At 40.7% G+C, this 11,582-nt stretch overlaps 1 protein-coding gene across 1 annotated transcript in view; it reads right to left on the bottom strand.

The window, feature by feature from the left end:
• Window positions 1-227: 227 nt before the first annotated feature.
• The window catches only part of LOC104380089 (sodium channel protein type 5 subunit alpha), a 174,209-nt gene continuing 162,854 nt past the window's right edge, over window positions 228-11,582 (bottom strand). The window contains 6 exon segments of the mRNA XM_086615079.1: window positions 228-1,579; window positions 3,270-3,527; window positions 3,530-3,539; window positions 4,025-4,125; window positions 4,868-5,009; window positions 6,602-6,655. Of these exon segments, the coding sequence (XP_086471205.1) occupies window positions 345-1,579; window positions 3,270-3,527; window positions 3,530-3,539; window positions 4,025-4,125; window positions 4,868-5,009; window positions 6,602-6,655 (1,800 nt within the window). The 3' untranslated portion in view covers window positions 228-344.

Raw genomic sequence — 11,582 nt, 5'->3', positions numbered from 1 at the left:
CTAATATGAGTAAGACCTTAAATGAATGTATACAGCAGGCTTTATCTGTGGATAGATATACACTGTGTTTACTGTTTTACAGTCTAGTATATTCTTATTCACACCATTGATATAACATCTGTGACCCTGCAAAGATTCTTCCTGTGCATATATAAATATAAATTTGAGCCAAGTCAAAAAGAGCAGGGTCAAAGGTTATATGACTTATTAGACTCCTGTAGTTAAGGGCAAAAAATCCATTGTTTCTTTTGCAACTAACGTTTAATAAGAAGGCTGCTTCAATCGTTGTGTAGTTACAGCATTACATTCTGTAAACAATATTTTAAAGCATTCTAAACAAACATTTAAACAATTGATTCTTTATCCCTGTCTGGCGAAAGAAGACAATCTATAGCCTCATCGCTTTTGCTCGAGTCTGTCATTTTCAGCTGGAGATTATCACTCGTACCTCTGGTGACGCTGTCGTAGGATGGAGGGAAAGATGTGGAGGACAGAGTTTCTGATTTGTCTAGTGGCCTGCCGTAGTTTTCGTTCATCATGAACGCAATAAGACCCTCCTTCTCAGGTGCATCATCCTCAAGGATGCTGCCATCAAAAGTTCTGTGCCGGTACAAGTAAGACGCCTGCTTCATGGAGCGCCGAAACAAATGTCTCCTGTAGGCCCGCTGGATGACAATGGCCGAGACCTCTTCTTGTTTCCGTCTGAGAGTTGTTGTAATCGGTTCGTAAGAGATCTTAGATGGATTCGCCGCCATGAATTTTTCTTCCATCTGTATTTTAAGGGCATCCATCTCTCCAGATTCTCCTAGCACCCTTTTTGTAAAAGCAAACAAAATATCCAAGCAATGGATCCTATCTCCACTGACCATGGGCAGGTCCATTGCTATGAGTTTGATTTTGTTTGGTTTCGCTATGCGCAAAGGTTCCGACAGCGCATCTGCAAAGTCTGAAAGTGCAGAATACTCAATAAACTGAGTGGCTTCAGGGTCAAACTTCTCCCAGATTTCATAGAACATATCAAAATCATCCTCACTTAGAGGCTCTGTACTTTCCTCAGTGGCTACACTGAAGTTTTCTAAAATAATGGCTATATACATGTTTACAACAATGAGAAATGATATAATGATATAAGTAACAAAGAATAGAATCCCTACGGCAGGGCTTCCGCAGTCTCCCTTTGAACCATTTGCATTCGGAAGGTTTGGGTCGCAATACGGTGGTCCAGTGTTTAAAATAGGGTTGAGAAGACCATCCCAGCCAGCTGACGTTGTGATTTGGAAAAGACAAAGCATGCTGTTAGCAAAGGTTTGGAAGTTAAACATGTCATCAATCCCATGCTCCTTCTTAACATAGGCAAAGTTAGCCATGCCAAAAATGGCATAAATGAACATGACCAAAAAAAGCAAGAGGCCAATGTTGAACAGAGCAGGTAGGGACATCATTAAGGCAAACAGGAGAGTTCGAATTCCTTTGGCTCCCCGGATGAGTCTTAGGATCCGGCCAATCCGAGCCAAGCGAATGACTCTGAAGAGCGTGGGAGAGAAGAAATATTTCTGGATGATGTCAGAAAGTACAGTGCCTTAAAAAGGAGAGAGACAAACAGCGAGTTATTACACAGGAAATAATCCCAGGCTTCTCTTTAAAGCAATCAGTCAGGATTAGGGTCAAAATCAATTAAAAGTTCCCCAGATTGGAAGACCCACAATAAAGGGAATGGCATTGCCATTAGTGTTTTCATGTCTGTTTAATCCATTCGAACTTTTTTGAGTCTATGAGCAAAGGTGTCAATGGTAGTGGCAGTTTCATTAAGGGAAAACTTGTCTATCAGGAGTGAGAATCCAAGATCAACTCGGATAGGACAAAGATATCTGCAGCTTTTGGTCATGACCCACTTGAGATCCTGAGTGCAGCCGGTCAGAATTTTCTGATATGACAATATTTTTGTCTGTAAAATGTTGGCGAGTCAGCACTGAAACGCTGATGTGCTGGTCCTGTTTTTCTGAGCCACCACCAGAACAGTGTGGGTTTCTATTGGAAACTCGCTTGATTGGTTGGTTGTTTATTATTTTTTCCAGTTTCCCTGATGGATTGGGAGAGAACTAAGGGCTAACATTGTACTAGCAAGGAAATGAGCTTCCATTCTTGTAGCTAAACTCTTCCTGCAGCAACAGATCAGATTGGTCCAGATTGTCTAATGCCAACAGTTCCTGGCTGCTGAGCCACGGTAAGCTCATGTTTCCCAGACCAGCCTGAGAGAGGGCTCACTGGCATGGCCCAAGTTCTCTGACACTAAGGCAACCTGGGGCCAGCACTATGACCAATGTGATGGCTCTGGTTAACCAGCTGCTATGGACATATCTTGAGCATCCAGTGTCAAGGCTCTGATGCTAGATGTAAGGTAGTGATGCTCCTGGGGTGACGCAAATCTCTGAAATCCGGGTGATCTTGGCTGATCCAACGCCCCTGAAGTACAGCCTGCTCTCTGGGCACCAGGGATCTCCTACATTGGGACTTTTCAGCCTCCCCAGCCCACCAGAGAGAGTTTAGAGCAACAGAAGCATCAGTCAATAAGAAGGTGATTCAGTTTTCCTAACATGACAGCTTTCCATTCACCTATTCCCTCCTTCAAAATGGAAACTATACTGGAAGAGCCAAATTTCTGAGTTCCTTCTGCTCACTGTATCCATTTACTATCTGCATTTCTGTAGCACCTAAAACATATGATCTATGGTTGGGGCTGCTGGACAGCAAAAGGTATAAATTAACAGTAAAACCTTGTCTCTGTGTTTTGTTCCTTGGGTAGATGAGGATTCGGAGCTCCAGAGAAAACAAGACTGAGAACAGCCAGACTCACTGCACCTGCCCAAACCTGCCCTGAAGGGCTATTTCACACTGATGTGCTAAAAAGTAAATAGCAAAACAATAGCAGTCTGCACGTGCCCTTTTTTAATTCTCTGTCTTCACCTGTTATGCAGAACTGGGGTTAAGTTTACGGTGCCAGTTCTAGACCATGTTTTATCACCAGGAACCATTAAGTGTACATTGAAACTAGTACTGTGGTGTGAGAAACCTCATCATTTTGCTGATCACACAGGTTATTGTTAGGCAGTATTAAGTTGTATTATTTAAATATTTAAAAAAATATGCTTAGGATCTAACTCTCTGAGTTGAAAGTACATTTTATTGCATGAAGCCTTCAACTTTGTCTCATTAAATTTACGTCTACCTTTTTAACTTTGGAGTTTGGATGAAAATCTAGATTCACCTACCTACGATGGAAAGAATCACAACGACAAAGTCAAATATGTTCCAGCCATTGGTGAAATAGTAGTGTCGCAGAGCCAGCATTTTGATGATGCACTCCCCAGTGAAGATGGCAACAAAAAGCATGTTGATTTTATGGAGGATGTTCACTTTTTCTTGACTTTGGTCATCTGTTTCCACCATCATGGTAACCATGTTAAGGCAGATGAGAATCATGATGGAGACATCGAAGGCTTGTTTTGAGACGACATCAAAAATAAACCTTGGTATTTGTTCTGGAGGAAAAGAGAAGATTTAGTTAGGAAATTTGAACTGTGTCAAAATGATGACATCATTGTCTCCTGATTGATCAGAAAGTAGAGGAAAATAGACAATGTACTACTTCTGGTTAGAACTTCATAAACATAAAGATGATGACAAATGGTTGGATGATAGAGTTTATTTGCTCCTAATGCTTCTTGAAACTACTGAAAAAAGATCTTGGACTGGGGCCATGAGTTCATTCAATGCAGGCACGTGGCTACTGCCATGACTGGGTATGTATTTCGACATTTTAGTCAATATTGCAGAACAATGGGAATTATGTACCACACAGGTCACTGGACTTGCAAATACTGTCCAAAATCAAAACATATAAATACTAAGTGGTTTTCATCTGGAAGCAAACACTCTTCCTACACTGGGAAGTTGAATCACATTCATTCTATTAAATAAATATTCAGCTATTACACATAGTTCAACTGAATTATGTCATTCTTACCAGTGGCCTCGGGATTGGCTTTTGAGGTTTCTTAGATCCCAACTTTTTCATTGCGTTATAATACTTTTTCTGTTCTTCTGTCATAAAGATATCCTGGCCACCTAAGTAAAGGGTGAAAACAAAGCTATTACTTTTGATGAAAAGAGGTCCACTGCCTCCATCTGAAGTTCAGGTCTGCACCTTCTTCTATTTTCTGATTTCCCTTTTCATGTAGCTTTCATCAAAATATCTAAGAAGGGCCTGATGAGATGCAGTGCTTGGAGCTGCTTATCACATGGAGGCAAAGGCCAGGAGACGCAGAGCAGTGCAGCCAACCAAGCAAGAGCAAGGCTCAGATTGTCTCTGCACTCAAGGTAGGTCCAGTGTGAGAGGGGAAAATAGAAGAACCTCAGACCTTTGTTTAGAGCCTATAAAGCAGGAAGAACACAGCTCTCAGGCCAGGCTGCTCCTCCCTGACCCTGGTTGCACTCTGAGACAGGGAGGGGATGGGTTGAGGAGAACACACTGCACTGCTCTGAAGGACCATGGTATTTGTGCATGAGGGACACCGGGGTGGTCTGTGCCTCTGTGGTAGAGTTTATGCCGGAGATCCCATCTGCATGGAGCTGCTTCACTGATTTCTGCGGGGACTATGATCTCCCAGCCTGTATTTTCAGGATGTCCATCCTATGGGGACATTAGGGGCTGCTACAACTGTGCTCTTGTAAAAATCTTGCAAGATGGCTTCTGTGGCTGTTCTGTCAATGCCGATATTGAGGCTAAATGGCAAAGCTGCTGCCTATAAATCATCCCTTGCCCTGGTCTCTGCAGCAATCACAAGATGATGTGTAGAATTTGCACTACTTATCTTTTTCTTTTGTTGGTTAAAATTGTCAATGATGACACCAATGAAGAGGTTCAATGTGAAGAAAGACCCGAAGATGATGAAAATCACAAAGTACAGGTACATGTATAAATTACATTCCCATTCAGGCTGCTCCTCACACTGCAAAAGGAAAAGGCGACAATGACACCATCTCTGCACTTATCAAAATACTAATGCAGTTAAAAGAAAACTGTCCATCAGTAATAAAGATTACAAAACAGGAAAATCAATGTAACTGCAGCTAGCAAAGTCTGTGTTCCATGGTCTCTGTTTGACGTTTACTACTGGCATTTGCAATGCCACGGTCACTTCTGCTACATTTCACAACGCTGGCACAGTGATCACACTGCTTCAGAAAGTGCAACTTCAGAATAAATCCTATAAAATGTTCTCAGTCTGAACTCAGAAAGGGAAAAGAATCAATTTTATGATTATCCCTAATATTATATGAACTAATGGTACTTATAAAAAGCAGAAGCATGATCGCAGTATGATTAAATGCTACTGAAAAAAATTGTGTTGAGAGTCAGTGTATTTAGAAGTACAATCTTTCTTTCGCGAAGAGTAGAAATGAATAAGATCTCTTGTTGAAGGACTGAGCAACACAGTCCAATAGTCTCAAATCACATGTACCAAATCTGACAAAAACACTCAGATTTGCCCCACCAGCTACAGGTATCTAACCAAGATGCCAGAAGCTCACATTTCTCTAAATGCCATATTATCGTGTGTGTAACCCATGCGTTACATTCAGCAGCGGGGAGGATACACACACGTGTACATGTTGTGTAAGAATAAATCAACATCACGAGCTATATTATGCAAAGGTACTTCTCTGTTCCTTTGATGTCATGAGGTTTTTTTCACCCATTATTCCTCTATTTGGGACTCGACTCCTTGTTACTCAATTCAGCACGTCAAATTCCCAGTACCAGGCAGCTACCTCAAAAAATTAACAGTAAGTATAATCTTGTTTCTTTAATATTATCACAAAAAGAAAAGGAGACAACATCTCCTTCAAAAAAAAATAAACAAACCACATGTGATACAGCAAGGAAAATTACTTTTTTATTATTATTATTGCTATTTTTTTAGGAAAACTGAAAGCTGAGTGGGATGTAGGTAGGAATTGATTGCCAACCCAGGGCAGTTACCAGCACCCATAGCTCCAACATGTCTTAAGCCAAAGCTGGAAGATTCACATCAACCTCTTTCTCTGACAAGAGCTCCTCCACCCTCCTGGAGTGAAGCTGCTGGTTGTACAGAAGAAAATTACTCAAGATGAAGATATAGGGAGGGTTGAGTTTATGGGTTACAAGGGAATGTAATTTAGACCCAAAGCTTTTAAAGAGGTTCTGTTATAAAAATTCAGATCCGCGGAAAATACAGCAGTCAATGGGGAGAGTAGAAGAAACAGAGAATTTAGGTTTTTGGTAGACTCGATCTCATCCTGGAGGTGCCTCTCTGTGCTGGGAATTTTGCAGCACAAACAGCTAAATCAGTTGTGTGGAACTGAGGGCTACAGTTGTTTTAATTTCAGGGTCGTGATGCTTCAGCACCAGCTGCAAAAAGTGAAGGTCTGCAACTGTCTCAACCAGAGTCAGACAGGGACAGGCAACCTGCATGTATTTTTTTATTGTTGTTGTTAAAAACTGTGAATGATACAAAACTCAATGGAAAAGGAAATTATTCATTTCCTTGTTGTGACCTACCTCTCGTGAATCCACTGCTGCATACATGATATCCATCCAACCTTTAAATGTGGCCTGAAAAAAACCCACAAAATACATAATTAAGAATATTCAGATAACATATGTTGAAATTAAATCATCTCTGTGATGAGTTTTCAAAATACAATGTTGAATATGTTCTTCAAAGTTAATGAATCACCTCTCTTTAAAAAAGCAATATGTATCCATGAGTTTATGTTCATTTAGACATTTAAAATCATTCCAGAATTGTTTTCTCTTGGATTCTCATTCAGGTTTTCTGATTTTCTGCAGTTGTAGGGATTAAACAGAGGTTTTTAAAAGAGATTTTAAAAAGGAGAGAAAACATAGAAATTAAACTTTGGAAGTTTTGACCTTCAGAAATTGAAGTAATGAAGAAATAAGCCTGCACAGGACAACTCGGAGCGCGACCCTGCACAAGAATCACACCAGGTGAGATGGATCCCATTGGTATTGCTTGTTCAGACTGATGGACAGTGACTAAATTCTAGGATACCACTGAAACTTGGATTCTGCCCTCTTTTAAAACAGGGCAATGCCAAAGCCCAGGGAGTCACATAAATCACAGCTGAGTTGAAAGGAGCAAAGGCAATCAGCACCTGCTGTGAGCCTGGCCCTGGAAACTCAATCTGCTTTACTGTTCAGATTTTATATTTTTTAAATCAGGGGTTTTAACATTTTTTAAATTGTTTAAACAAGGAGGGATTCCACAGAAGTCAGTGTCTCTTACTGGAACCTGGAATGGAGTAAGGGCAGTGACAATGCTCCTAGGAGAAACATGTAGAAGTGATTTTTACTATTCTGTAGCAAAACTGTGTCTCTCTGCTCTCAGTTTATGCCTCTCATTAGACACAGCCTGATGCCAAACGTACCTGGCATTAGGTCTGACTCTGGCCTAAGCCACATTGCCTTTATATTAGTCCTCTGGAGCTGTTTCTCATTTGACTTCTGATCCATTTAGACTTACCCTGGGTTTAAAATCAGTGTGAGCAGATAACGAGGTATTTTTAAACTTATTGATTTAATCAGATTTATATTAGCCTGCATGAAAGACCGACACCCAATATGTTTTTGAATCCTACTGGCACTTAGGTTGAATTTTCTCTGTGGTGTGCAGGTATGCGATTCCAGATAATGCTAATAAGAATTTGGCCCGTGGTTCCCAGGAGAAACCCAGGCATTTGTGTTGAGCTAGGTACATCCAGCAGTTTTAGAAATGCTCCATTATACATTCTCTATTATTAAATTAAATCCTGGAGGTAATGCTGCCTTCCCATTTTCCTCTGAAGTCTACTGAGCCAAAGGATAACGTTGTACAAGAGGCCAACCGTATTTCTCAAGAAAGCATACATAAAATAATGTTTGAAAGGTTGCATTCTTTTCTATCTACTGCTTGAAAGAAATTAAACCCCTCAAATCAGAACTTTTTTGGAAAATCTATTCCATGGTACTGTGTGCTAAAAAACACTTTAGATGTAAAGTGTTTATAGGAATGATCAGCAGTTTTATTGAAACATAATTATTTGAATCTGTCACACTGATCCTTCTTAACTGTTCTAATATCTTCCTTTTTGTGATTCTCTTTCTAATCTGATGAAAGATTTTCTGGCGTCATTACAGTCACTTGGAGCTTCCGGCTCAAAGTGCCATTCAGGAATACTGGACAGGATGAAACAAGAAATCCTTTTCCCTGTGGCACAAAACAATATGATCTTAAGCCTGCACCTTTCTCTCACTTGGGAGGAAATGTTTTGAGTAACTACTTCACCCCTCGATGTGTACCACAGACACAAGAGACTCTACTGCAAGGCATGGTGGTTTATAGCGATAACAGATGATGAAGTGATCTGACAAAAACAAATATTAGGAGAATGAAGTACTGTGATTTGATGGTTTTCCCAGTTGTCCAGAAGTAAGAGAATTAAAAATCCATGGGGCTTCTGGAAAGCTTCCCTAGACACTTCATCTGCAGAGGGTAGAAGATATTGAGAATGAAAGAAATACAGCACCGGGGAAAGAAATTATTTATCTGGAATTAGTAACCACTTACACTCTGGATAAGGAAGTGACAAAATCTTCATGGGAGTGTTTGTGATATTATCCTGCCTGGAAGCTATCCAGAGAAACACCGTTTTCTACTGAAACTGTCATGTGATGAGATTATCTACCGATAAACTCATCTTGGGATGGGATTACATTTTATTATTTGACTGGTGGTTAGAGCTGCAATGCAGTAAATTAGTGGGGAGGAGGATAGGTGGGATGGCACTAGCTGCCATCAAACCATTTATTGTATAACCAAATGGTGCCTTAAAATAAAACAAGCCTTTATAGCTGCGAGGGGAATTTTTTCCTAGAAAAGGACTGCAATAGTGCAATAAAAATGACTGTGTTTGACGGCAGAAACATTGGTCTTATTTCTGAAATGTTTCTTTAAGCATTACTATTGGTGAGAGAAACTTCTTAAAGTTAAAACTGTCACCAACAGTACAGGCAGACTACACATATTTAAGTTGACTATGCCAGCTCCACTATTTGCTGGCTTTTCTGTTGAATTTTTCGGTTTGTTCAATTTCATCATAGTAGCAGTTTTATACCAAACGTTCGCTTTATGTTTATTTTGCGTAAGATGATTTGCTGAGGAGAGAACCACCGAGCACCAAACCCACCAGAGCACCCCAGAGGTCCATGTTGCACTGAGCTACGTGTGCTCTGAGGGCACTGCCTTTGCTCTTCTTGAATTTCCACTTGTAGTTCCTCATGGAAATACTGCTTACTCCTCATCTTTGGAAACATGGAGAAATCCACCCCGATGCACCAATTTATGGTTTGTTCAGAAATACACTGGTTTTATGCACATTTTGTATCCTCAGGGGAAGTAAAATCTAGCATTGCAGTTTACAGAAGTGCAAGAGATCGCGTAACTCAGTAACTTTAGACACACACTGCTGTCTCATGACCATTTTGTAGCTGATTTACGAGCTCAGTCATGACTTCAAACCTGGCATGATTTAACTCTACAGCTCCTGATTGCTGTACTGGTCTAGGAGTGCTTCTGTTATCTTCCCATTCCGTATCTGGAGTCTCAGAGTGACAAAGAGTTGTAGGATGTATTAGATGTAACTCTGTTCCTGTTTAAGGAGAACTTTTCCAAGCAAGCCAGATGATGCGTGAGAGATCACTTGTTTTTCTGGTGGTGTTCAACAGATTGCTGAAATTTCAATCTACATTCAAAAAAAATATGCGGATTCTGTAAGGGAAATGCAAAACTCCTACTGGAAATTTAAGATATTTCTTTGTTCAGCTCAAATACAGACTTATAGAACATAGGTGCTGTGATCTGCAAAGCAATTCTGGGAATATAGAAAAAGCATTACTGAAGCACTGGGTTGTAGCAATAGTTTTTTCCTGGTAGATTAGAGTGTTACGAGTGTTAAATACCCAGAGGAGTGAATCATCCTTCTTGCAAATTAAAAAGTCGTGATAATAAAGATCTTTTTCTCCTCCTGAATGAGGCATTTCTCTTGGTTGTAGAGTGAGCAGACACTACCTCCTATTTTAGTAATCTGTTGTGAGACAGCGCGTGCGTTAGTTGGAGAAGAGTGGAACTTGACTGACCACTTCACAAGAATGTTTTCTCAGACTCATTAATTCAAAGTGGCATCTTCAGAACAGCATGATGGATCCTAAACAAGGTAAGAAAAGAGCAAAAGCTATTTGGGGAAAGTTTCACACAGTTCTCGACTATGTTGTCAGAAAGTTTGCCTCTGGATAGCAGTAAGCTTTGAAGTTTCCATAGTATGAACTTCTCATTTCTTTCAAGGATTCTTTGGAAGTGAAGACAGAACATGAATCACACAGATTTGTTTAACATATTTCCATTTGGATTTTCAGACACATTCAGGCATCCAAAGGTAACTTCAGAACCATTTAAAGGGTGCGTTGCAGCAGCTGAAAATGTCAACAGTCAAAAGACAAGTCCCACTTAAAAGCTCATATTTTGGATCCCGGAGGGTTGTAACCAAAATGCGTATCTCATCAGTGCTATGCACTGTCTCAGCACGCACAAAGATGCATTGATGTGTCTGTCTCTTTAGGATTGCTGAGCTGTTAACTGATCCCCTGAAGTTCCTGTGGTAGTCTGCTCTTGAAATGTGACTCCATAAGGAGGATATTTGGCAAGGAGCACCTGTAACCGACACTCCTCGGCTGGAGCCTGGCAAAAGAGATCCAGATGTTTGGGCCCCTTCTCTGCGGGTGTCGTCTTTACACTTTATTGCCTGAGACTGTCGTTAGCAGCAGACATAAGAGTTCCAGGTGCAGGACAAAAATTAAAATCCATCCCTAATAGCATCTGGCTCCTGCCCTTCCCCCTGGAAGAAAGAGCCAGCACCTGCCACAGGAGCTGAGCAAGGTTTTAGGGCTCCCTCATTTCCTGTCATAATCAGCTTGTCCAGCCTGCACAGGCTGTACATTTATGGCACTTATTTTGTAATTCTGAAGCTGGAAAAACCTACTTCTCTGCTACCCAGTACAGGATCACAGGTTTGAAAGAAACCTCCAGGGTCATCAAGTCCATTTTCAGTTGGAAAACAGCAGTATTAGTCCATCTCTTCATAAACGTGACAAGATCCACCTTATGACCCGTTATGTTTCTGCAGCCACCACTAATCCCAGCAGAAGGCAGTCCCACCTGCTGAATGCAACCAGTATCACCAGTGTTAAGTGCCCAGAAACTGATAACTCCAGAACAGCAGAAGGGTGTGCGTCAGGATACTCATCAGGCAATGCCAATTAATGAAAAGTTGCAGATTTTCAGATAGCTGGAGATTGAGTCTCATAAAAGAAAAGGTGAAGGAATAGTTACTACTCTGATGGAGTTTTTTCACCAAACAAACTAGGCATCCGTTATGCAGTCATGGAGGAGATAAGAAGCTTCAGGTGAGGCATAATATTTTAAACC

Source organism: Tauraco erythrolophus, chromosome 7, assembly GCF_009769465.1.
Source record: "Tauraco erythrolophus isolate bTauEry1 chromosome 7, bTauEry1.pri, whole genome shotgun sequence".
NCBI lineage: Eukaryota > Metazoa > Chordata > Aves > Musophagiformes > Musophagidae > Tauraco > Tauraco erythrolophus.
The sequence above is the reverse complement of the archived record's forward strand: the minus strand, read 5'-3'. Positions and strand labels throughout refer to the sequence as shown.